This window comes from Medicago sativa, chromosome 3 (genome assembly GCF_051527215.1).
Source record: "Medicago sativa cultivar Bolivia chromosome 3, Bolivia_mono, whole genome shotgun sequence".
Lineage (NCBI taxonomy): Eukaryota > Viridiplantae > Streptophyta > Magnoliopsida > Fabales > Fabaceae > Medicago > Medicago sativa.
The window spans coordinates 79757149-79783346 of NC_140751.1; the positions used below are offsets into that span (position 1 = coordinate 79757149).

The 26198-nt window shown below is 34.0% G+C and overlaps 5 protein-coding genes across 7 annotated transcripts; 3 read left to right on the plus strand and 2 right to left on the minus strand.

Moving 5' to 3' along the window:
• The first annotated feature begins 982 nt into the window (after nt 1–982).
• Nucleotides 983–7231, plus strand: LOC146940645 (transmembrane 9 superfamily member 12). 2 transcript variants are annotated; one of them, XM_085754357.1, is made up of 2 exons: nt 983–1116; nt 4737–7231. In XM_085754357.1, exon 2 carries the CDS (start codon nt 4814–4816, stop codon nt 6791–6793), a length of 1980 nt encoding a protein of 659 aa, XP_085610483.1. In that variant the 5' UTR covers nt 983–1116; nt 4737–4813; the 3' UTR covers nt 6794–7231. The 2 variants fall into 2 exon arrangements, with proteins under 2 accessions (XP_085610483.1, XP_085610482.1); XM_085754356.1 differs by lacking the exon at nt 983–1116 and adding an exon at nt 2931–3064.
• Nucleotides 7232–9847: 2616 nt separating this feature from the next.
• Nucleotides 9848–13579, plus strand: LOC146940646 (glucose-1-phosphate adenylyltransferase small subunit 2, chloroplastic). Its single transcript, XM_085754358.1, has 9 exons — nt 9848–10190; nt 11082–11378; nt 11489–11758; nt 11849–12028; nt 12140–12243; nt 12348–12459; nt 12611–12709; nt 12815–12934; nt 13147–13579. The coding sequence occupies exons 1-9, from the start codon at nt 9948–9950 to the stop codon at nt 13261–13263; spliced, it is 1542 nt and encodes a 513-aa protein (XP_085610484.1). The 5' UTR covers nt 9848–9947; the 3' UTR covers nt 13264–13579.
• Nucleotides 13580–14432: 853 nt separating this feature from the next.
• On the minus strand, nt 14433–18610 carry LOC146940647 (uncharacterized). Of its 2 annotated transcripts, none has more exons than XR_015032100.1 (4): nt 17708–18609; nt 16690–16973; nt 16229–16367; nt 14433–14719 (listed from the first exon to the last, which is right to left on the minus strand). XR_015032100.1 is itself a non-coding variant. In XM_085754359.1 (4 exons), exons 1-4 carry the CDS (start codon nt 18529–18531, stop codon nt 14709–14711), a joined length of 1047 nt encoding a protein of 348 aa, XP_085610485.1. In that variant the 5' UTR covers nt 18532–18610; the 3' UTR covers nt 14433–14708. The 2 variants fall into 2 exon arrangements, 1 of the variants encoding a protein (XP_085610485.1); XM_085754359.1 differs by having other exon boundaries at nt 16901–16973; nt 17708–18610.
• A 1090-nt stretch (nt 18611–19700) lies between these two features.
• Nucleotides 19701–20295, minus strand: LOC146940648 (uncharacterized). The gene is made up of 2 exons (XM_085749888.1): nt 20291–20295; nt 19701–20187 (listed from the first exon to the last, which is right to left on the minus strand). The coding sequence occupies exons 1-2, from the start codon at nt 20293–20295 to the stop codon at nt 19701–19703; spliced, it is 492 nt and encodes a 163-aa protein (XP_085606014.1).
• A 768-nt stretch (nt 20296–21063) lies between these two features.
• On the plus strand, nt 21064–25455 carry LOC146940649 (vacuolar cation/proton exchanger 3-like). The gene is made up of 13 exons (XM_085754360.1): nt 21064–21391; nt 21572–21652; nt 21923–22177; nt 22257–22324; nt 22624–22652; nt 22908–23104; nt 23190–23402; nt 23523–23657; nt 23851–23967; nt 24153–24206; nt 24469–24585; nt 24866–24962; nt 25081–25455. The coding sequence occupies exons 2-13, from the start codon at nt 21635–21637 to the stop codon at nt 25107–25109; spliced, it is 1329 nt and encodes a 442-aa protein (XP_085610486.1). The 5' UTR covers nt 21064–21391; nt 21572–21634; the 3' UTR covers nt 25110–25455.
• Nucleotides 25456–26198: the final 743 nt, after the last annotated feature.

Genomic DNA, 26198 nt, shown 5'->3' on the forward strand with positions numbered 1-26198 from the left:
GTTTTATAATCTAAATGTATTTGATGGTTTCTGGATTATAAAATCAGAAACGTGTTTAACCAGTTTTTTCATTATAATGACAAAAATTATTAAAGCGTACATAAATAAAAATGATAAAACTTAAAAACACATAATATAAATTTATGGACAAAATTCAACACATTTTTTTTTACCAATAATTCATAATACAAAAGAAAATTCAACTCACGATTTTCACACATGGCAGCATCCGTAATCCGTAATAGCAATATGGACCGATTTGTTATCCCATAATTCCCATAATAATAATAATAGCAACCAATTAAACCCAATAATTAGTGGGACGAATAAATTAGTATCAAACGGGACAAATTAAACAAGCCAATGGAAGAAATATGCGACGTTTCATATTTATGGGCTTGGTTTTGTTTGAAAGAAAGTGGTAGACTTCCAATTTTCAAGATAAGTAGGAGATAGAAGCATTTCAACAAGTTGAAAATAAACCATAAAGTTAACAACCTTAGCTCAAGGGGAGTTGAGTGCATTTTCTAAATTAGACGGGATGTGAGCGTCTTTTAATGAAACTTTAGGGGAGGTTTGTATAATTTTCCCGATTAATAATGGAGATTGAACCTCACAAGTATTAAGTATGAGAAGACATCTGTCATAATTCCTAAAAAACACCTCCATCAACACAATGCATACCGCATAAACAAGATTCAGATATCTTTCCACATACGGGAGTTATCTCCCGGAACAAAGCGAACTTTATATATCTCTCACACCTTCTAGGAGATATATACAGGATGTATAGAATATAGGGTATAAATGGAATTTTAGGGAGATTAAAAGGGTATAAATGGAATTTTAAGGAGATTAAAAGTATTGAGAGGGGCTAAAAGAAATGTTTAAATTACAAAACCTCTTTTCTTGGGCCGCTTGGCCCATATGAAATCAACCCAAACCCAATCGAAATCCTATTTCAGACCAAACGCATTTCAGATTCTCACTTTGTTCCTTCTTGTTCTATCTCACCCAAAGCTACAAAATCATCATTCGCTTTGCGTTGAGTTCAATTTCGATCTATCTATCTCTCTGCTCCTTCTATCCATTTCAATTCATTGCCAAAACCCTACGGTAAATCTCTCTCTCTCTCTCTCTCTCTCTCTCTCTCTCTCTCTCTCTCAAATTACTCATGTTGCTATGTTAGAGGTAAAAAAAATTATTTTATTTTTTTTAGTTGACCTCTGCGTAAATTTTTTGCTAGCTTCGTCGCTGGGGTACTAGTTAACCTTTCCCTTAAAAAAATTAGTGCATGAATGCATTTTTTAGTAAAAAAAAGTTAAAAAATGAGTGGCTCGTACATATATAAAGTACCTGCCTTAAAAAAAAAAACATGAAGTACATAAGCACTCAATTAAAAGCTCAATCGTGAATGCTCTAACAAATTTTAAGTTTGGATACCACGCCTAATAAATGTCTTTTAAAAGGGTCTGCTTATTTTAACTTTTTTTAAAAAAAAGTTTTTTTTTTTTAAGATTTAAAAAAGAATTTTAAAAGTGTATAATTTTTTTCTATAAATTTTTTAACAAAGAATTTTTAAAGAAAGCTTTAATGAGAACATGGTTTAAGTTTAACCAACTTGTCATAAAAAGTCTAATGAAGTATTTAATAATTTTCCAATGACTTTTTCGAACTTTGAAAATTGCTTGACTACTTTGATTCGCTGTGCAAGTGACATGATTTCGGTATGTCTATCAAAGAATTAATTTCTACACTTAATAGTCCCCCTAACTTAGAAGACACGTTTTATTATAGTTGGGCACCACCCTTACAAAATTTCTATGAAGTATGAAGGCAGATCTTGTCCATGCAAAGTGATATAACATTGTCATTGAATCAACTCCTTATTCCACGTTGACTGCTTCAATTCCTTTGGAAGTTGGGTGAAATATGTCGGGATATGCAGCATTTTCCATATTACATCATCTTGTCTTGTTAGAAAATGTTCATGAGAATTTTTTTCCATCTTACTAACTTCTCACACGTTTTGTAATTGATCATTTTACTCCAGTTTGGCTTTTATAATCTAAATGTATTTGATGATTTTCAAATTATAAAATCAGAACCGTGTTATAATGACAAATTATTAAAATGGCATAAATAAAAATGACAAAACTTAAAAACACATAATATAAATGGACAGAATTCAACACCTTTTTTTTACCAATAATTCATAATATATTATAGACAGAAGAAGGTTTAACTCATGATTTTCACACATGGCAGCATCCGTAATAATAATAGCAACCAATTAAACCCAATAATTAGTGGGACGAATAAATTAGTAACAAACGGGACAAATTAAACCAACCAATGGAAGAAATGTGCGACGTTTCATATTTATGGGTTTGGTTTTGTTTGAAAGAAAGTTGTAGACTTTCAATTTCAGAGGCAAGTAGGAGAATGAAGCATGTCAACAAGTTGAATATAAACCATAAAGTTAACAACCTTAGCTCAAGGGGAGTTGAGTACATTTTCTAAATTAGACGGGGTGTGAGTATCTTTTAATGAAATTTTATGAGAGGTTTGTATAATTTTCCCGATTAATAATGGAGATTGAACCTCACAAGTATTAAGTATGAGAAGACATCTGTCATAATTCCTAAAAAACACCTCCATCAACACAATGCATACCACATGTCTTTCCACATACGGGAGTTATCTCCCGGAACAAAGCGAACTTTATCTCACACCTTCTAGGAGATATATACAGGATGTATAGAATATAGGGTATAAATGGAATTTTAGGGAGATTAAAAGTATTGAGAGGGGCTAAAAAGAAATGTTGAAATTACAAAACCTCTTTTCTTGGGCCGCTTGGCCCATATCAAATCAGCCCAAACCCAATCCAAATCTCATTTCAGACCAAACGCATTTCAGATTCTCTTACTTTGTTCCTTCTTGTTCTATCTCACCCAAAGCTACAAAATCATCATTCGCTTTGCGTTGAGTTCAGTTCAATTTCGATCTATCTATCTCTCTGCTCCTTCCATCCATTTCAATTCATTGCCAAAACCCTACGGTAAATATCTCTCTCTCTCTCTCTCTCAAATTACTCATGTTGCTATGTTAGAGGTTAAACGACGCCGTAGCTGGATCTCATGTTTTTTTTTTTGTTGATCTATTTTTCTTGCCAATTTTTGTTTTACTTTAATTTTTTTGTTATTACTTTACTGATGTGATTAATACACCGTAATTTGGTTTACCTAGTGTTCAATTTATTTTTTCTTAGCTGATTTGTTTTGTTCTTATTTTAGTTATGATTTATGATTAATGGATCTGATTTAAAACCTTTGGTTTTATACTGTGATGGTTTTGTTTGCATGCAATTAGTCAAATTAGTTCTTAAAATTGCAATGTCTTTTGTTAGAAATGAAAATTATGATAAAGGTTTTTGGATTTAGTTTTTGAATGTGCATTTAATGGTTGAGTTAGTGCCTGCGGTATCGACAAAATTAGACTTTAAGCTTAGATTCAGTTGTTAGGAATGATTCCATATATTGTCATTAAAACCGATTAAAACCGATGCATTCCGTTTGTTTGAACCCGTTTGACTGTGAACCGAGATCCGGTCTTAGTTTGGTCACGTGTTTCAATTTTTTACGTTATCACGTCATCCCTTGTGGTTAAACCCGTAAAACCTGTTAGAACTGGCTCCAAAGATCCGGCTGAGTGAAAATACGAACATTCATTGTGGTTTTGTCTTGCGGAGCACCTTGTACAAAAGCTCATCGGTAGTCAAACAATGTAACACACGAAAGCCTAGTCGTACACATACTTAGGAGAAGGAGAAAGTTTGGTAGCAGGAAGGAGATGCAGAAGGAAAAAAAGATAGGGAGAAAGACACTTGTTAAAAATATAGTAGGAGTGGTATGTTTGATGTGTGTCGAGGCTATAGTAGGAGTGGTTTGTTTGATGTGTGCGGCTGCTATTGTATGCAGAAGACGACAAATATTATACGGTTATGTTTATGTGGGCTTGCGTACTTGACCGCTCTACTTTACTACATTTTAATTTCGAGAAAATATTCCCTTGGCCACTTTAATTTTGATAATATATTCTATCATATATTATATTTATAAAATTATCTTATATATACCGAGTCATGTTTCACCAAAGTAAATATATACCGAGTCTTGCAATTTAACTAGTGAGCCACCGGTTTGACCAATGACCCATTTACGAAGTATAGTATCCTAACAAAAAGTAGACGGCATCTCCGAGTTTATGACCATTGATCCGTATTTTTAGAAACTAATTTCATTATTTATTTATTTTAATAAAAATTATCTTTGGCATTTATTGTCAACTTTTACTCTTATGGAGATTTGTTATTGTATTTGTTGTTGTTCGTGTTATATGCATGTGTGTTGTTTCTTCCGTTAGACAGTCGTGTTAATCCTTAAAACTCTAGACGCTACAACATTGTTCATATTGGTTCATAATATTAGCCCACGAATAACACAAAATATGCTAAATTTCCCTGAATGAAATTTTGGCTGTGTATTAAGTTCTCATGATATCAAATGTGAAGATTGACTTGACTGAAATAATATACAATAAGGAACTTTGTGGACTAATATGACCAACAGTATATATATTTCAAGGGCTAATTTGATTATTTACTCATCTTAGTTTAATATTGTTTAAAAACTGCTATGGCATCTGATGTTAAAATTTTCGCTCCTATGTAGATTTGAAATCACTGTTGGAATTAGCTTTGATTCACGGAAAACTTCTCAGCATCTGTAGTTGTCTTGCGTTCAAGGAAATGGAGTTACCAACTCTGAGAAAACCTTTCATCTACTGGGTTTTCCTTTCTTTCACTGTCTTTGCTCAAGTTAGCAATGGTTTTTATCTTCCGGGAAGCTACATGCACACTTATTCCAATGGAGAATATATTAATGCCAAAGTCAATTCGTTGACTTCTATTGAAACCGAGCTTCCCTTCAGTTACTACAGCCTCCCTTACTGCCAGCCCCCTGGTGGGATAAAGAAAAGTGCTGAGAATCTTGGAGAACTTCTTATGGGTGATCAGATTGATAATTCACCCTATCGATTTCGAATGAACAAAAATGAGACTCTCTATCTCTGTACAACAGCGCCATTAAATGAGCACGAGGTAAAACTACTCAAACAAAGAACCCGTGATCTGTATCAAGTGAATATGATCCTTGACAACTTGCCAGTTATGAGGTATACTAGCCAAAATGGGGTTAAAATCCAGTGGACGGGGTACCCTGTTGGGTACACTCCATCTGATGGCGGTGCAGATTACATCATTAACCACCTGAAATTCACTGTATTGGTTCATGAATATGAAGGGAGAGGGGTTGAAATTATTGGGACTGGGGAGGAAGGTTTGGGCATTATTTCTGAAGCTGACAAGAAGAAGGCATCTGGGTATGAAATAGTTGGTTTTCATGTTGTCCCCTGTAGTATTAAATATGACCCCGAAGCCATGGCAAAGCACAAAATGTATGATAGTATCTCTTCTGTAAGCTGCCCAAATGAGCTTGACAAATATCAGGTAATAAAAGAGCAAGAAAGGATATCATTCACATATGATGTTGAATTTGTGAAAAGTGATATAAGATGGCCATCACGTTGGGATGCTTATTTGAAGATGGAGGGTTCTCGAGTTCATTGGTTCTCAATCCTAAATTCACTGATGGTTATTATTTTCCTAGCTGGCATTGTTTTTGTCATTTTCTTAAGAACTGTAAGAAGGGATTTGACAAGGTATGAGGAATTGGACAAAGAGGCACAAGCTCAGATGAATGAGGAGCTTTCTGGGTGGAAACTTGTTGTAGGTGATGTATTTAGGGAGCCTGAATGCTCAAAGCTTCTGTGTGTAATGGTTGGAGACGGGGTTCAAATTCTTGGAATGGCAGGTGTTACTATTGTTTTTGCAGCACTTGGTTTCATGTCTCCAGCATCCCGAGGGATGCTACTAACAGGGATGATCATTTTATATCTTATCCTTGGAATTGCCGCTGGCTATGTCAGCGTACGTCTATGGAGGATCATTAAGGGAACATCAGAAGGGTGGAGATCAGTTTCTTGGTCTGCTGCATGTTTTTTTCCTGGCATTGCTTTCATTATCCTTACAGTACTCAATTTTATTCTATGGAACAGCAACAGTACTGGTGCTATACCTATTTCCTTGTATTTTGAGCTGTTCTTCCTTTGGTTCTGTATTTCAGTACCTCTGACCCTCATTGGAGGATTTATGGGGACAAAAGGAGAGCCAATCGAATATCCTGTAAGGACCAATCAGATTCCAAGGGAAATTCCTGCAAGGAAATATCCATCTTGGCTTCTTGTTCTTGGTGCTGGAACTCTTCCATTTGGAACCCTCTTCATTGAGCTTTTCTTTATCCTCTCTAGCATCTGGCTCGGGAGGTTCTATTACGTGTTTGGTTTCCTGTTGGTTGTTCTTCTATTGCTGATTGTTGTTTGTGCTGAGGTGTCGGTGGTGCTCACATATATGCATCTGTGTGTGGAAGATTGGCGGTGGTGGTGGAAGGCATTCTATGCTTCAGGTTCTGTTGCTCTTTATGTATTCTTGTACTCCATTAACTACTTGGTTTTCGACCTGCAGAGTTTGAGTGGACCTGTGTCAGCTACCCTTTACCTTGGCTATTCACTACTCATGGCAATTGCAATCATGTTGTCAACTGGCACCATTGGCTTCCTTATGTCATTCTACTTTGTGCATTACTTGTTCTCATCAGTGAAGATAGATTGAGGTTCTGGCTGTATCTCTTATTACCCATGTAAAAGATCAATCAATTGATATAACTTCTACCGAGTTCTTTTTGTAGCTTGATTGCATTGCATAATAGTGTGGAGACTGATGCTTTAGTGATTGCCTTAAACAATCATCCATCAATTTTATAATGCAATGCGGTCTGCAGTTCGTCTCTGAACATAGTCATTCAAGGACTGGTGTTTGAGCTCATCATGTTTCAAGTACTCTAGTTTATCTAAGTTTCTTTAGGAAGTTGTAATTTCTCAGTCTGTCTTACATTTCGTTTCAATATATAGAAAATTGTTAGATGGATAATCAGCTTTCATTGTGATGTTTGTTCATTATGTTTGTGGGTGTTTAATTTTTATATCTTCTGTTCGTTCAAGGATAGGGAGGAAGACCAAGTATTATACTTATGAGGATTTATTTTATCTATACCTATTGTCCACAAATAACTTGATGCTTGTATTTTTTTAGTTGATAATGCTCTGGATATGGAAAAATGAAAATATTGAATAGGGGAGCCTTGGCACAATATTTGGATGCCTCTGAGGTCACACTCACGGGTTAATGCAAGGGTACCTGCTACAATAGATTCACATTTCCCTTGATGCCTACTATGGTGGAAGCTTTGTATGTTGCACTTTATATGGGAAAATATTAAATTCTAGAAGAATATAGTATCACATCTTGTGTGTGTGTGTGTGTGTTTTAATATAGCATAATCTATTTAGTGCATATATGCGAGTTTGTGTTTTTTTTTAATAGTTTTCATATAATTAGTTGCATTAGTGATGCAGTTTCTAATATCAAGCTGTAGATATTGTTTAATTAATTGATTATGCTGAAGGATTTCTCAAGCAATTAAGCAAATATTTGTCTATACCAGAGACATCTGTCAAACTTGAGTTTACCTTGTGTCCCTCCCAAAGGCTACACTCAGTGGTAGAGCAATTTGGTCTTTTTTGTGACATTTTTATGTGTGAGAATGCGTGTTGTTAGCATTTCTCAGACAATTATGGTATGACGCAGGGCAGTTTCTTCCGAACCTCAGTAGTCAATACTTTGTTGTCACAGTAAACTTAAGTTTATAAAATAAAGTTGAATCAAATTGACGTTTGCAAATTTTAAACCCAAATATGCACTAAAAATTTCTGATAAGAGCATATATATGTTTCCAATGCCAAACCTCTATTTACAAAAAAGAAAAAACAAAAACACCCAAAAGTTTGTTATGAGCTGAATGGAATCTGATGTTATTTTGAAAGATCCAATGTTACCAAAAATGTATAATAATTAACTCTTAGTAAGAAGTTAAGGTCATGAAAACAAACAATAATTTATATAGAAAAAACATTCACATAATGGAATTATTATTTGACAGTACATAGAATCCAAATGTTAAAATAAGAATATTCTTCTTAATACTCTATTTTTTTTAGACACAATTAATACTCTTTATTTATTGATTCATCATGAAATGTCAATATATTTTTTTTAAATATGACTTTATATGGTAATAATATTAATCTTTTTTTTACAGAATAATAATATTAATCTTTTAAAAATAAGATTTATGTGTGCATTGAAATGAGATATGCATGTACTGTCTCATTGTTTTGTAAAGGCATATTCAACGACCCTCCTTCATCCATTCTGGTTTTCTAATCTAATCGATATAATTTTAAAGGAAAAAAAAGAAAAAAGAACGGTCCAAATTGCAAATCATAAACCAAACATACCTCTACTCTCTAGTGGACAAATATTGCTTGATACTTTCACGTGATCCCATTGCAATTTGCAGTGCCATTTCCTCTAGCCTTAAAGAATATCCACTTAATTAGTAGTATATCTTTCCTGTCACTTTCCCCCGGCGAAATTTGTATTTCTACAGATAAACTAAATAATACACAAATCTCTACAATTTTAAACACAAAAAAGATTCATTTTTCTGCAAGGGGGAAGTGACAGGAAAAATATTGCAGAAAATTTAGTTATAGTCGATATCTTATAGCTTTTATTTTATTTTATTATTGGTTTAGTAGGCAAACATACTCAAATAAACATACATGAAAGGAGGGAATGTGGTGAACCCGGATTGAACCTGAAATCCTACATAAAATATCATCACATCCAAAGAACTAGGTTGTAATGTAACTATGATGATCGATAGTTTGTAGTTTACGAATGTGATTGAATTGATTTGATTTGCTAAAATGTAAGTATTGAACAAAACACAATATTAGGCAAAACAGCATGAAACAAATTTTTATAATATTGAACAATTTTTGTTGTCTTATACAATATTTGGTGGACAAAATACTATTTTCTTATTTTGGACAACTTATACGTAAGACAAAAAATTGTGTTGTGGTTTAGTGAGAGACAAGAATTTCAATTCTTGTCATGTCTCTTGCCCCTTCGGTTTGTCTCGTCACTCAAACATTTTTACAATCAAACTCAGTACAATTAGAGTTGTTCTATCCTTTAGTTTTTAACATATCAAACACATCCTACCTACCAACTTATATAATTTTTTGATAAACTACTTCAAGTAGTATTTAAGTTTAAGAAAATACTTGTGCTTTCAAGACATTGAAATAATAAAAAGTATTTTTTTCTACGTAAAATGTCAATTATTTTTATTTTTAAATCCATAAAAATAACAAATGCGTTAAGTTTATAGCTTATCAATTTTGTTCTTTCTCTCAAAAAGCTTATCAATTTCGTTCTCAAATTTACCATTACCATCTTTGTTAATCAAAAGAAATTAAATATTAATTAAATCTATCCTTTTTTACATCATTTTATATTTATTAGTAACTAAGTTTTTTTTTTTTGACACATAGTAACTAAGTTTTTAACCAACTAATAACTTATGTTTTTTTCTTCTTCTTTTTCTAAAACAACATAAATAAAGTGGTATATATGGGCTAAAGATATCGAATCATGATATGATCATTGATCATGAATATATTAAAAATAAATAATAATAAATAGATAAAATTGTACCAAAAATAACATAAGTAAGAGATGAATGTAAAGCCACACATTGATTTCTTTGTTTGTCTTTGCATTGCAACAGAACAGAGTGAGTGAGAGAATTCACACACACACACACACTCAGTACAGACCTCGAAAAGCCATCTATATGGCTTCAATGGCTTCGATCGGTGTTCTCAAAGTACCTTCTTCTTCTTCCTCATCTTCTTCATCATCTAAAGCCATTGCACGTAACCTCTCATTCACTTCATCACAGCTCTGTGGTGATAAGATTACCACAGTTTCAGCAAGAAGAAGAGAAAACTATGGATGCAAGCCCTTCATTGTTTCTCCCAAGGCTGTTTCTGATTCCAAAAACTCACAGACTTGTCTTGATCCAGATGCTAGCAGAGTTAGTTGACTTGTCTTTACTTTTGTTTTGTGACTTTGACTGTTTTTTGTTTGAGTGTAGTGAGAGATAGAGAAAATGGGGTGTGTTTGAAATGAGAAAAATTCAATCTTTTGTTTGTTTTCTCAATGTTTTAGCAATTGGGTATGCATAATTTGAGTTTGTTGATAATGGGTTTTCTTGATATTGTAGTGTGTTTTTGGGATTCTTAAGGTAGATCAGACTGGAAAAATTATGAGTTTTTGACATAAAATGGAAATTTTAATTGAGTAAGATGTTATGTGTTTGATGGATTGGGTTTCTTTATTTGAGTTTTTGTATGTGGTTGGTTCTGTCTCAACTTGTATGCTTTTTTAAATATGTTTTGTTGAGTTTACCTCATATGATTGATAATGTCAAGTCCAATCATGACATTATTTGCACTATCACACTAATTTGAAATGGTCAAAATCTATGAAGCACGGATAAAGACTAAGACATTAACACGCCGACACCGATAATAATTTGAGAAAATCACATAATTCAACAGAATCATATATGTCAATGTCGTGAAGGTGTCGGACACTGACGCGTGTCCGACACAGGGACACACCTAATCCAAGGAATGTCCTTGCTTCATACTCAAAATGCAAACTTGCTTGTTTCCTCATTGTTTGTGCAATTGAGTAATGATTGTGTAGAAGTTTTGTTGATACTTGATTCACACAATATTATCATGTGGGCTGTGGCTGTTAGATTGGTGAAAATTGATGCTAGACCAATACAAAGCAAGAACTATTACATATAAAATGTTAACCCTGCATTTTTTGTGTTAGGCATGTTTGTTAGGAACTATATTTGAATTTGGTAGGGGCAGTCGTGAATGTAATGTAATGATTTTATGATGGTTTTCAGAGTGTGCTTGGTATTATACTTGGAGGGGGTGCCGGGACGCGTCTTTATCCATTGACCAAGAAGCGGGCAAAACCAGCTGTTCCTCTTGGAGCAAACTATAGGCTGATTGATATCCCTGTTAGCAACTGCCTAAACAGTAACATATCAAAGATCTACGTCCTCACACAATTCAATTCAGCATCCTTGAACAGGCACTTGTCCCGTGCATATGCGAGCAACATGGGTGGTTACAAAAATGAAGGTTTCGTTGAGGTTCTTGCTGCACAGCAGAGTCCTGAGAATCCAAACTGGTTCCAGGTAATAAGCAACCTTATATATGTTTTCTGTTGTTACTGTTTATTGCTATGATCACTTGTGGTAGTCTAGAACGAACTATCTTATGATTTTGAATGCTTTCACTATTACAGGGAACTGCAGATGCGGTGAGGCAATATTTATGGCTTTTCGAGGAGCACAATGTTTTGGAATATTTAGTTCTTGCTGGTGACCATTTGTATCGAATGGATTATGAGAGATTTATACAAGCACATAGGGAAAGTGATGCTGATATCACCGTTGCTGCATTGCCAATGGATGAAGCACGTGCCACTGCATTCGGTCTAATGAAGATTGATGAAGAGGGGCGTATAATTGAATTTGCCGAGAAGCCAAAAGGAGAACAGTTGAAAGCTATGAAAGTGAGGCCATATAATATGTTCTTTTTTTGTTGTTATTTGTTCTTTAGTTATAACTGCTTAAAGAGTTATGTTATGACTTTTTTGTATTAGGTTGATACTACTATTTTGGGTCTCGATGACGAGAGAGCAAAGGAAATGCCTTATATTGCTAGTATGGGTATATATGTTGTAAGCAAACATGTGATGCTAGATCTGCTCCGCGACAAGTTTCCTGGTGCAAACGACTTCGGGAGTGAAGTTATTCCTGGTGCAACCGAACTTGGGATGAGAGTAAGAATTCCTTCTATCTGTTCAATACAAAGAAAATGTGTATAGTTTTGCTAGAAAAGTTTTTCAGATCTTTAGCAACTGTATCATTGACGTATTTGCGAATCTGCTTAGGTGCAAGCTTATTTATACGATGGATACTGGGAAGACATCGGTACAATTGAGGCTTTCTATAATGCAAATCTGGGAATCACCAAAAAGCCAGTACCAGATTTTAGGTAACTTAATGTTGGCCTTTTATTTATTCATCCTACTGTCTGTTTTATTTTAACCATAATAACAGCCAGCTTATGTTTAATGTTTGTTGGGACATTGGTTGCAGTTTCTATGATCGTTCATCTCCAATCTACACCCAACCTCGGTATTTGCCTCCATCTAAGATGCTTGATGCTGATATCACTGACAGTGTTATTGGTGAAGGATGTGTAATTAAGGCAAGCTTTTCCAAAAAATTCATATTTTTCCCTACTCCATCGTTACTAGTATGGCACAAATTTGTACATATTTCTTGGCAAAGATATCTAAATGAATGAGACTAGTTAATTTGTTGAAAAATAACCTTGTTTTCAATATTTTGTTCCACAGAACTGCAAAATTCATCATTCTGTCGTTGGACTGCGATCTTGCATATCAGAAGGTGCAATTATTGAGGACACATTGTTAATGGGGGCAGATTATTATGAGGTAACATTGCTAAATAGCTGTCATATTGTGAAGTTAATAGGAATTGACTTTAGTTTGACTGGAAGTACTAACTTCAATATTGGTTTTCTGATTGGCGTGCTGCAGACAGATGCTGATAGGAGGTTTTTGGCTGCTAAAGGCAGTGTTCCGATTGGTATTGGCAAGAATTCTCATATCAAAAGGGCAATTATTGACAAGAATGCTAGAATTGGAGACGATGTGAAGGTTATATACAGTCTCATCAGAATTTTTTTTCGCAATCATATTCTTTCTCTCCTGTCTAAGTGCATTGTTCTCTCATTCTTCCATATCTTGCTCCACATTCATGCTGGAAGAGTGAGGGAAATGGGGGTTTACAAAACTAACTTTTTGATATTTAATCAAAGTTTACATGGAAAATCATTCACTCATAACTTACATCTCGTTTCAATTCTCAGATCATTAACAGTGACAATGTGCAAGAAGCTGCAAGGGAAACTGAAGGTTATTTCATAAAAAGTGGGATTGTCACAGTAATCAAGGATGCATTGATTCCGAGTGGAACTGTCATCTAAAGTCCTCTCTAGTATACTATTTCCTCTTGCTGCTGTGCAACACCCCATTTTCACTGCTGGAAGGTGTTACAAGAACAACTCTGCTTCCGCGTTGGTTTTCTGGTGCACGTTATATTTGGCTCGGAAGTATATAGAGTAGAAGACTCTTTCGGTAATCATGATGTAAATTTAATTATCCGGTCAAATAAAAGCTTCTTTGTCTGCAGTGTCTGCAATGCATGTTCTTTTGTAGTTTATTATCAAAAGGGTGGAATAATATTCACTAAAAACAAGGAAAAGAAATACAATAAAAGCGTCAGACACTAGCTTCTGCTAATGTGATTTGCTTCTTCTAGGTCTCTCAAGACCTTTTTCTTTTCTATTTCAACGCAACTAATAGATTTTAATTCACCTTTTGCAACTTTCAAAGACACTTGGCCAGTTAATTTGTCATGCATACCTTTTGCTGAGTGGAGTGAGGGCAGGATAGAAAATATAATTGAGCCAGAGAATGGATTTGTTGCTCATATGAAATTGTTTTTTTCACCATGGTGTAGCATATTTGATATGTCTTTATTCTTGATTATCGGAAGGCTCTTAAACGACGGATGGAGTATAAATTGAATTTTATGAACCCAGTTGATATAATTTTGTTTAGGTCAAAGAAAGAAAACTATTGAGAAAATGACTTTTTTGTTAAAGGGAGACTGATAAGTTGATGCTTGATTTTCGTTAGTGTTCACGTTTCAAAATTCAGTTGTAGTCCCATATTCAAAATGGCAGTGTTTATATTTTCACATTTTTTAAATATGCTGATTTTGATGATCTCTGAATATTTCGTTAGAATTTCCCTTTGATATTTTTGCTTCAAGGACCATGAAATACATATTCCATAAAAAATAAAATAAAGGAACACAAATGACATTTTAAAATCAGAGACAATAACACAAAATTTTAAGACCCAAAAAACATATTTAATCCAAAAAAATTACATTATCAATGTGTAACTACACAAGATTGCTTTGCTTCTATAAAGATTACTAGTTGAGAGAATTATAGCCAATTTATAACATCATGTGTTGTGCCAACTATTAAGACTATCATTTAAGTTCAATTTTTACCTCTGTATTGAACTATTTTTAAACCAAGTGTATCTCAAATGCCTTTGTTCGAATATTCACCACATCATATGACTTCAAAGACTAAAAGTTGGTGATTAAATTTTCTGGACTAGAATATTTAGTTAATAAAATATCCCATTTTTACAATTCTTCGTACATTTGATATAATTAAGAACTTGAAATGACTTTGTACACAGTTATTGGATGCAATCAGTTATATTCATAGAACTCAATAAAAAACATGACTAGGTCATCAAATTTCATTAGCAGCTCCTATCCTTCCTCCACTTTTTGCTGTAATGTAATCAAAACTCCCCTGTTGGTCGTTACCGGTAAGTACAAGTTCTACTTGCATCCTGTGTGTAGCAAAACAGTTATTATTTCAAATAGTCTAAAAGAAGTTCATAGTCATCTAAATCGCAATCTTATGGCTACATTTCTGCCAATATTAGTCGAAACATGCATTTTGAATATAATACTAACTTCTATTATTTCAGGCAATGTAACTGAGGGTGAGTGTCATAAAAAGAAAAAAGGAGAAAGTATGTTCAAATACTAATAACAGTTTAAGTGGTTCTTTCAGACAATAAAGATGAAAGGAAACCTTCAGTCACTATCAATTTTTTTATAGGGATAACAGAATTTAGCTAGGGAATGGAGGACAGAGACAGACAAATACAGTTGGAACAAAGAAAAAATAATTAGATGAAACAAAAGAGCATTTTGAAAGTCTTTGACATCACGTCTGCATGCTAGAGGGACTAACCCATTTGAAACATGAGTTGAACTTCAGTAAGAATGATGCCTTCAACTGGTACATAAGCAAATGAATTCTTTATTCGGTCTCTGCTCAATGTGAGAAAGAGAAGGGTGAAAAGGATCCGAATGGAAAATTAGAGAGCTGTTCCTTACTCTCCCACTTTCTCTCCACCAGTTTTTCACCCCCCTACCATTTCTCTAGCCCTCTCTTATACTCCTCCCCCCCTCCTAAGTCCTAACTGTTATACCGTTAGGTCACAACAGCCTACAACTATTTCTCCCAACTACCAAACCAACTTTTAGAAGATGCAAGGGTACAAGTAGGTAGTATCATCCCCAGTTTCTCATCCTATTCTTCATATCATACAGCCTCTTTACCAATGGTCTTGTATCAAGAAGCTACATACTAAGATCTCCTCATAACAAATCCCCAAACAAATGTCAAAACAAGTTCGCAAGCTGACAATTTGCGAACTTCCTCTCCAACAAAATGCACAAAATGATTGCATAAATGAATGTCATTAAATAATATTCTCATTTTTGCAAAATCCATAATATAGAATCATCAAAAAGGTACTCAAGAATCCTAAAATGATTGTTCCAAAGAAATTAGAAAAGTGATTATTTTACAATGCATGAAAAAATGCCTTGCTCTTTCGGAGTTAATTTTGTGTGTAAAGCAAACATCATATCAGGCTAGCGGGCCTTGTCATACTTTAAATATGTAGTAACTAAAAGTCTTCAGTGTTAATTCTATTAACAAGACTGACAATACCCTATGAAAGTGTGTGGCAGACAGTATGTGCATACGAGAGCAAAAGGGTAATGAAATATCGAGGTAGGTGAGTGGATACATAGGAAAAAGATAAATTATAAATAATGCATCTGAAATAAAGTTGGAAGAACACCTATTAAGAAGAGATGAAAACATTTTCCCCAAAAAGAATTCTTTCTTATGCTTGTTTATCCATGAAATTTGCAATAAAGCTACTTAGCAAAAAACCCAAAGTTTCCAGGGCATACAATACAATATAGAACAAGAAATAATGAAATATAACCTAGAAATTCAATTATTATAAATATCGATTATAGCTCGGTAATTTTACCTTGCCTGGAGGTAATGCTCCTCCATTTATCCTTGAGATCAACAGGAGTGCGAGTCTTGTCAAACACGCGACAACCGAATTCTAAAATTTTCCTCCAAGGGATATTCTGATCTTCTGTTGCGAACTTCAACACTCCTTCCTGCAATGCAAAAAACAAAAGTAACGCTATTAATTGAGAAATGAAGACCTTGAGCAGTAATAATAACTAAAATGAGTGTAGATCATGCTCAGTGGTATGAGTTTGGGACACAAAAAGAGTGGTATGGAGATTTAAGATTTGATCCATGCTACTTACAAATCCCCCTCCCCCTAACAAATTAACCGCCAAGAATTTGCCTATAGAAAATAAAGCTAAGACGAATACTCTATACCTTGATCAAATGTAAGCATCCCATAATTGATTATATCTGTTTTACAACTTTAACGTTCATAACAATTTCTGAGAAACTTAAAATGTTTACCAGGAAGTTGTGAACTAACAACAACAACCAAGCCTTATCCCACTAAGTGGGGTCAGCTACATGGACCAAATTACGCCATAATGTTCTATCATAAAAGAGATGGATCTTGCATTGTTCTTGCCGTGATTAAACCAGTAAGCCATCCAAAATCAAGTCAGAAGTAAAGGAATTAAATTAGAGCGTGATATCAATAAGGCATTGCAATGAAAACCTTGAGAACTTTTTCTTCTTCAGCTGTCCAATTCAATCTCTTACGTTTTCCAGTCAGCATATTCTGCTTCGTGCTGCAGTAAAAAACATTAACTCATTTACACAACCAACAATACCTAAAGACAAATCAACTCTCCATCAAAATATCAGCTCTATTCTACAAAACACTGACAGAAAAAACGGAGATCAAATACAACACTGACACGTAGACACGAGTAATAAGCTGATAAAATAGAACTGATCGAATATAACCACATTTGGGGTCTGTTTGGTAAGCCACATATATGAGCTTATAGCTTCTAGCTTATGTCTTATAAGCTCATTTGATTAAAAAAGACACGTTTGGTAACTGTCACTTTCTCACGAGCTTATAGCTTATTTTTACTAGCTTATAGCAATTTTTAATAAGCTAATTCAAGTAGCTTATAGCTTATCATTTTTTTTAATCACAATTTTACCCTTGTAGCCTTAATTGAAAAATAATTAAACATTAATTAAATATATCTTATTTATGTCATTTCATACTTATAAACTAGTTCAACCACTAATGCTATCAAACACTAAAATTCAATCATCTAGCTTATCAGCTATCCACTATAAGCTAGCTTATCAAACTATTCACTATTTTTTACCAATCAGAGCCTTATCACGCCTTCAATCTAAAGTGTCAGTGCTGCATAAGATATAATTACTACTACTACTACTACTTAATTGGTGTTTACATGAGAAATTAAACTAGAATAAATCAACAAAAACATGAATAATCAAATTTCACATTCATTGAACTTCAGGTTGATGAATGACTCACACTCGCTTTCGTACTCTTGAAGTTCTGGAGCTAGTAACTTCCTCCTCGTCTACGTCACCACCACCACCACTACCACCACCAGTTTTCCGTTCCCTGAGCAATGCTTTTTTCACAGGAGCAGCCTTACGTTTAACATTGGCACGACCTTTCTTCTCCGCCACAGAAACCTCGAAATCAGAATCTTTAGTTTCACTCACTGAACTACCTGATACAGAAACCTTTCCTCCATCTTCATCTTCATCATTTCCATTATCATTACTACTTTCCTCTTCAGAACCAGAAACTTTCGGTTCATCCACTTCCGGTTCATTCCGGTTTACATGATCCTGAACCAGTTCCGGTTCAGGTTCAACCGGTTGCTTTTCCGTATCCTTATGCACTGTTTGGTGTTTGTCTAAAAAGCTAGAAAGAGCTTTCTTCGCCAGAATCGCTTTTTCTCTTAATTCTCTAGTTTTCTTCAACGCGCGTTTGTAAGCACAATAAGGACAAAAGAAGTTTCCAGAATCATCGAATTTAGGTTCGGAACCGATGCAAGTGACGTGGACAGAAACGGGACAATCGGTTTGGGAACATACGAGCAATTCACCTCCGAGTTTGTTGCAGGTAATGCAAATGTTATCCTCTAAGGAATCAACGGGTACGGTTTCGGGAACGGAATCGGGAAGTGGAGTGTGAGTGTGGTGGTTGTCGCCGCCGTCGCTGTTGCTGTTGTAGACGGCTGCATTGTGGTCGTCGTTGGTGGTGGAGAGGAGAGGAATTGGAGAGGCGGCGGAAGGTGTTATACTACGGCGGCGAACACCGGTGACGACGGATTTTATTCTCATCGATCACGGTTCAGTGCCTTTTCAGAGGGAAAAAGACGATTGATTCTAAAACCCAGAAAAACACCCAAAAATATTTTAAAATATGAATTATTTTTTTGAAGGATTAAAATATGAATTATTATTTTTGATAAATTTTAATTGCTTTTTTATTTACAAATCACATGAAACCTGTCAAAGAAGCTCAAGAATTGACGGTCCAATAAATGTGTAACGAGTTTTTTTTTTTTTTTTTGAAGGAGCGTAACGAGTTGTTAAAATAATTTATCAATGTATCATAAAAAGTTGATGAATCTAACAAGTGGATTCATTGAATAAATTCTCAATGTGTAATTGGTAGTTATTTTGAAAATGTAGTTTTTACAAAGTAGTCTAGTGTGATACTTTGGGTTCCAAAATAAATTGTCACATTAGATATCAATTAAAATTTAGATCCGAGCAAATGTTATATTGTGCGCAGCGTCTATCATAGTTTGCAACAAAACCTATCATTTGATTGTTTTTTTTATTGGTAGTTGTTTCGATACGGCTTATCAATGAAAGATAATTTGATTCGGCGTGGAAATAAACCATATGACTATCATTTGTTCGAGTGGCTATGTGAAGGAGGAGAGCGTTGACCATGTGTTTGTGGGATATGGTTTTTACGGTAGCATATGGTCTTTGATTCGCCAATGGGCTTATGAGGCGATTCTAGAAAAATTCAGCCTTTGATACATTTGATTTGGTTGGCTTGTGTATGTGTTCTCTAGAAAGAAAGGAAATGTAGAATTTTTCAGCAAAATCATTTGGCCTTACATCATCTATGTGATAAAGTGAAACTTCTATTTTGTGGTGGTTGAAATCCAAACACAAACACTTAGCTTTTGATTTTCTTCACTGAAGGACAAATCCCCTCCGATGTTTGAACCTTGTTACCTTGCTATAACCATGTTTTGCTTCCTAGCTAACGTTTCATTGTTTATTTCTTGTAGGTGTTTGGTTTGTAACATAACCTGATATTCTTTTGAGTCTTAGCCTTGTACTCTTTGTGCATGTTAGCAGTGGCGGAGCCAGGAATTTCATAGAGCCTGAGCGAAAAATATATGCAAAAAAATTTAAAAGAGAGGTTTGTCTTTTTTTGAACAAAATTACAATTTGAATTAGGAGAGATGGAATATTACCTGCCCAAGCTAGATAAAATTAGGAGGTAAATGGCCTTTCCGAGATTTCTTTGCGGTGAATGTTCGAATAATATCAATGTCATCAAGTGATTTGAATATCTCCCGCTCGGTGTAACATATCATCAAGTCATTTAACCACTTATTGTTTATCTTGTTGCGCAATTTAGTCTTGATAATATTCATTGCTGAAAAAGCTCTTTCAACGGATGATGTCGACACCGGCAATATCAATGCCAACTCAATGAGTTTGTAAACCAATGGAAATACCAAATGTTTCTCAGTTTGAACCATCTTCATAGCCAAACTTTGAACATATTCACAAGAAGAAAAGGAAGCATGCCTTTTCACTTGAAGTACATAAGTGTCAAGTTGCTCCCTTATTGTTCCACGGTCATCATCAGAAAAGTCAGCATGATAAATATCGGCAAGACGAGCAAGCTTATCAACATCAAACTTGGAGAAAGAGTTCTTGGGGTCAAGACATGAAACTACTAATCTCAATTCACATAACAACTACTACTAATCTTTTACTGTAGTAGTCATTCTAAGTTCATTCAAACTTCAATTGCAAATAATCATTCCCAATTTCCCATTCGAACTTCATAGCTTTTCCCATTCAAACTTCACATATTTTTCAATTCACATAACAACTTCTACTAATTTTTCAATTCACATAACAACTTCTACTAAGAATATCGTTTAAATTTGTCCTTCAAATGATCAATTTTTCAATTGCACAACCAATTTTACAATTTTTCTAAAACCCTAAAACAAGGAAAGAAAGGAAGGAGAATAAGAGATTACCTTTAGAGAATTAAAATGAACGAGAAGAAGAGATTAGCAACCAAGAGAGATGAGAGAAGAGAACTGATGAGAGTCGAGAGAAGTCCGTAGTGAGTAGTGAGTACCGCGAGAGAGCCAGAGAAGTGAGTAGTGAGTACGCGTGTGATGTATGTGCACAATTTGCCCAATTTTTTTTTGAAGTGTGTAAATGGACCTATAGGTTGGGCCTAATGTGAGGAAATTACGGATCGAGCCCGGGCGACCGCCCGGGGTCGCCGGGCGGTGAAACCGCCCCTGCATGTTAGGATCTCCTCTTGATTTAATATATTTCAATTTAACTTCTTTAAAAAAAGATATAAGGTAAAATTAATTTCCTTGTAAGGTAAAATTAATTTCCTTATGTGTGTGTGACCAAACACTATTTCTTTGGTCATGTGACCATATTAGAATTTCTCACAAAACATCACCATTAAACTCATTAGTTATAGTTATTAGCAATTAATTAATAGTCCAAATCTTTTTCTTTACGGTAATAATAATCCAAATCTTAATAGTATAGTATGTAATGAAATTGTTTAGTTGATTAGGTGCTTTGTTTTTATTTTTAAAACGAAAAAGAAAAAAAAGGTGCATTGTTTAGAAAGTAAGAGAGAACTAGGCTCCTTCAAAAAAAAAAACGAGAGAACTAGGCTATGTTTGCGCCATCAGAGCCACGTAGATAATGAATTTTGATGAATTCAATTCAATTCTTAACCTCTTCTTCGAACTTAGATCTAAAACAAAAGGCAGATTATATGACCAAAGAACAAGAAAATATAATTTGTTAGTTAAGCTTCTCTTAATAAAACTTCCGTCTGAGTTAACTTCCCTTCTGAATATCCACATATAAGTTGGTTTGGACAATGAAATTGTGAAAGGTCAGCTTATTCTTTTTTGTTTTAATTTCATATTTCTTGTAACTTTCCTCAACTATTCAATGTAAAAACTTGTGATAAAAAAGTAACAGTTAATTTAGTTTTAGTAAGTAATTTAATTAAAGTATTTGCATTTCCATAGTTTATCAAATCCGCGATGTCTCCTTGATTGTTTTCATGCAGGTGTTAATTTTTTTTTCATTTGGTAACATTACTATAAGGAAGGCGTGAAATTTTGAAAACAATATGAAGAGGGCTATCTCGGTATGTCGCAACAATTCCTTGATTGCTTATTTACATTTACATGCATTCTATGTTGATGTCTAATTGAAAGTACGGTATAGATACACATTATCTTTATTTCTCAAAAGAAATCGAAGACTCTGCCGGTGACTATAATTGTGTATATAAAAACTTAATGTATGTCACTAATTCAAGAAATGTGTTTTTATACACAAAATTATATCAATGCATTTTCTACTTTCTTTATATAGTTAGTAATATCATTGTGTTAAGAAATATATGGTTATGCAGGTGGGATCTTTAGAGGGAAGAGGTGTGATAGAACTCGAAAACGCGAGCTTACTTAATCCGTCTTCATTTCCTAAAAAAGATGCATCATCTGGAGAAGATTCACCAATTGATCATGAGTGTAGGAATTTCTCACAGGATGTAATAAAAATTAAGATGCTTAGTAGCATAAAACTTGTAATCCTTTCAACCAAGATAAACTTACTCCTGCCTTTTGGTCCCATGGCAATTTTGGTAGATAAATTGTTTCATAGTCATGTAAGTTTCTTTGTTCATTTGACTGCTAAATATTCAATTGTAAATCATGCTACATTTGATTTCTTCAAATGTGTTTCAGGGTTGGGTCTTTCTTTTTAGCTTATTAGGCATTATACCCTTGGCTGAGCGTTTGGGATATACAACTGAGTAAGTAATTCAAAATTTCTCGCTCAAGAGTTTTAATGTTGCTGCATTCGTAGGGTTGGATTCGGCCCCAGGATGCTATAATCATTATGCATAAAACCTCAAAATTCTTACCTCTCTTTTAGTGAAGAAGATGAAAACAATGTGATATATATTCTGTTTTGTCACTGTTCTTTTGGTATGCATGTTCTAATAAGATCAATCATATGTAATGTTTAATACAACATGCTCAAATGGAATTTGATAGAAACTTAGTTTAAGAATTTGATTATAATGGAAATTTTGGTCTGCCTTTGATGCAGGCAACTAGCTTTCTTTACTGGACCTGCAGGTAATTTTAGCTTTCCCTTCAATTACATCGTAATTTGTTTAACTTTGTGCAGTTCTGTTCATTGAAATTCTTCCAAAGTAGCACATAGTTTTTTTTTCTTCTTTCAGTTCTCCCACTGCTATATATATTTAGGGATGTCAATTTGAACAAACGAGAATCTCTGTGAGGAATTTAAGTTTTTTGCCAAAACTCGGTAACATAATCGTTAGCAGCCTATTTTAATTAGTTCATTTCCAATATGACTTTGTGTTGCAGTTGGTGGTCTTTTATATGCCACATTTGGAAATGCAACAGAATTAATTATATCAATTCACGCCCTCAAAAGTGGATTGGTTCGTCTTGTTCAACAATCGCTACTCGGTTCAATTTTATCTAACCTATTGTTAGTGCTTGGATCTGCATTATTTGCTGGTGGATTAGTATTTCATAAGAAAGAACAACTATTTAACCATGTATGGTTTTGTTCAATTAAAACATTTTCCCTTTCTCTGAGTTTATTTTCTTGTATAGCAGAAATTGACCTTAACTGATCATCAGGCAGATGCAACTGTGGATTTCGGATTATTATTGATGGCGGTAATGGGATTGTTATTTCCAGCGGTTCTCCATGCTACACAAACAGAATCAGAATATGGGACATCTCAGTTATCTCTTTCAAGATTTACTAGTTGCATTATGCTTGTGGCATATGCTTCCTATATAGTGTTTCAATTGAAGATTCAGAAGAATTTAGAACTTCCAGTTCATGAGGTTAAGCCTTAATAGTTTTTTTTCTTAATTGTTAGGTATTAATGCAAATAATGATCCAGGTTACTGCGAGAATTGTACTAATATTATTTTTGATCTATAATTGTAATTAATGATTTTTAGGTTAAGAATTTCAATGAAGATACTTCAAATGATGCAGAAACTCCTGAGATTTCAATGTGGGAATCAATGATATGGATTTCAATCTTAACAGGAGGTATATCTATCCTGTCAGAATACTTGGTTAACACCATAGAGGTAAATTAAAATCTTTCATGCTCACTTTGTTTATTTCCATTTCTAATATTTTTGTCCTAAAATTAATACTTGGTTAGCATATTCTTTTTAGTAAAAAAATAATAATTCACATTCTTTGTTTACTTTTTCCTTCCTAATATTTGTGTTTTTATGGGATAAGTTATTAATATAACATATAATAAAATATTTTCAGGGGGCATCAAAACAGTTTCAAATACCTGTTTCATTTCTTAGTGTTATTCTTCTTCCAGTAGTAGGGAATGCTGCTGAGCATGTTGGATCTGTTATGTTTGCTGTCAAAGACAAACTTGTAAGTATTATATGAAAGGTTTTGTTATAAATTTAAGGGTAAGTTATTTTTTGTTATTTTCCTTAAAAATGGATACATTAAAATGTGACATTTAATTTATGTGATGAAAAAAATAATCTGAAATATAAATGAAGATGAGTAAAAGTAAGAGTGTGATTTTCCTCTATAATTTACTGGCTCTGTAGGACATATCGTTGGGCGTGGCTGTAGGATCTTCAATTCAAATATCAATGTTTGTGGTAAGATTTTATCAATGAAATTCGTTAAATGTTTTTTTGGTTTTTCCATGGCTTGTTATAGTTTTTCATAGTTCCTTAACCGCGGTGTTTACTCTATTTTGGTATGAATCAAGTTTAATGAAGCAAAACAAAACACAAATTTGATTCAGGTTATAGAACTCTTACAAAATGAAATTGAATAGAACTGAATTGAGATACAGATTCTAGGTAACACTTTACTAATCATCTTATTCCATATGAATGGTTACTGCATTCACTGCAGATTCCATTTTGTGTGGTCGTTGGATGGATGATTGAATGTCCTATGGACTTGAATTTTAAGCCTTTCGAGACAACTTCACTTTTCATGTCAGTTATCATTGTTGCCTTCATGTTGCAAGTAAGTCAATCAATGAGCTAAATTCCTTCTCCATAATTTGTTGAGTATACTACAAATGATATTGTACTAAGTTTTTGTCTTCGGTAATGTCTTACATGAACTACCTATATCTTCATGGATTTGATCTTTACTTGTGTTAATTTACTTGGCATGTTACTTGTAATGCAAGTAAGAACATAGACTATCAAATCCCATGTTGCAAGTATGCCATGATAGTATCAATAACAAATGGATAATCACATTTTAAACCTTACAACTTGAACTTTGTTTCAAAATGTAGAATGGAACTTCAAACTACTTCAAAGGGATGGTGCTCATTCTCTGCTATTTGATAGTTTCTGCAAGTTTTTTTGAACACATCGATCCTATGTTAGTTGGTGAGTTATGAAACCCTTCTTTCATCTTAAATAGAATATTTGAATTCAATTATATATGGTCTTTATAAAGTATAAGCTCCCAGTGTTTCATTAAAAGCTCCAAATTTTATTTTTTCAGAAGATAATCCCTCAACTGCCGGTCCATAAGAATCAGTTGCCTTTAAGGTCTCTCTTGTTTTCTTTTTCTCCCCTTTCTGAAACCAAGGATTGGTTTTGCGACTTCGTGGTAAAATATCAAGTTAAAGAATCTTCAAGACCATAGGCTAAGGTGGAGAATAAGATCTGTATATCTAACAGAGGAAATTATATCACAAATTATGAAGCTCATGATTCATGAATATTGTTCCAGCTTACTGATGTTAAATATTTGGTAGATTTTTCGACTTGTCCCCGCTTAAGGTTTATTTTGCACTATTGAGTTGTTGGTTATGTACATTCAATACTCTATTCTTTTTATGTACTACTTCCAATACTGAAACAAGATGATATGCAACTGTACTTGTATAAAAAAAAATGATAGGCAAGTGGCAACTGTTGAAAAACCGTAGTAACTGGAAAAAAAATGAGAGCATAGAAGAGAAAAAGGACACGATATATATTGGTTCCGCTTCTAACCTAAAGGTAGTCCAGTCCCCTCACACACCACGTGAAGGATTTTCACTAAGTCTTTAATACTCTATTCTTTTTATGTACTACTTCCAATACTGAAACAAGATGATAGGCAACTGTACTTGTATAAAAAAAAAATGATAGGCAAGTGGCAACTGTTGAAAAACTGTAGTAACTGGAAAAAAATGAGAGCATAGAAGAGAAAAAGGACACGATATATATTGGTTCCCCCTCTAACCTAAAGGTAGTCCAGTCCCCTCACACACCACGTGAAGGATTTTCACTAAGTCATAATCTTTGTTACAAAGCAAGCCTTACCCCAAGGCCGACAATCTTTCTAAAAATTAAAGATAACACCCCATTGTCCTTACAACAAGAATCTTCACAAAACTCTATGATGAAATTCTCACAAACGAACAAGATAGCACTCCACTATCTTTAACAAGAATTTCCACCAAACACCGATGAAAATCTCAGAAAATATTGTATGAATGTATCATATCAATATCACTTTTCAAATGAATATAACTTAATGCTCATAAACATTTTTTGATATGAAAATATAATCAAGGTTTCCCAAAAATGAAATTTTAAAAGTTAAGTGGAAAAGTGATATTTGATCTTTGA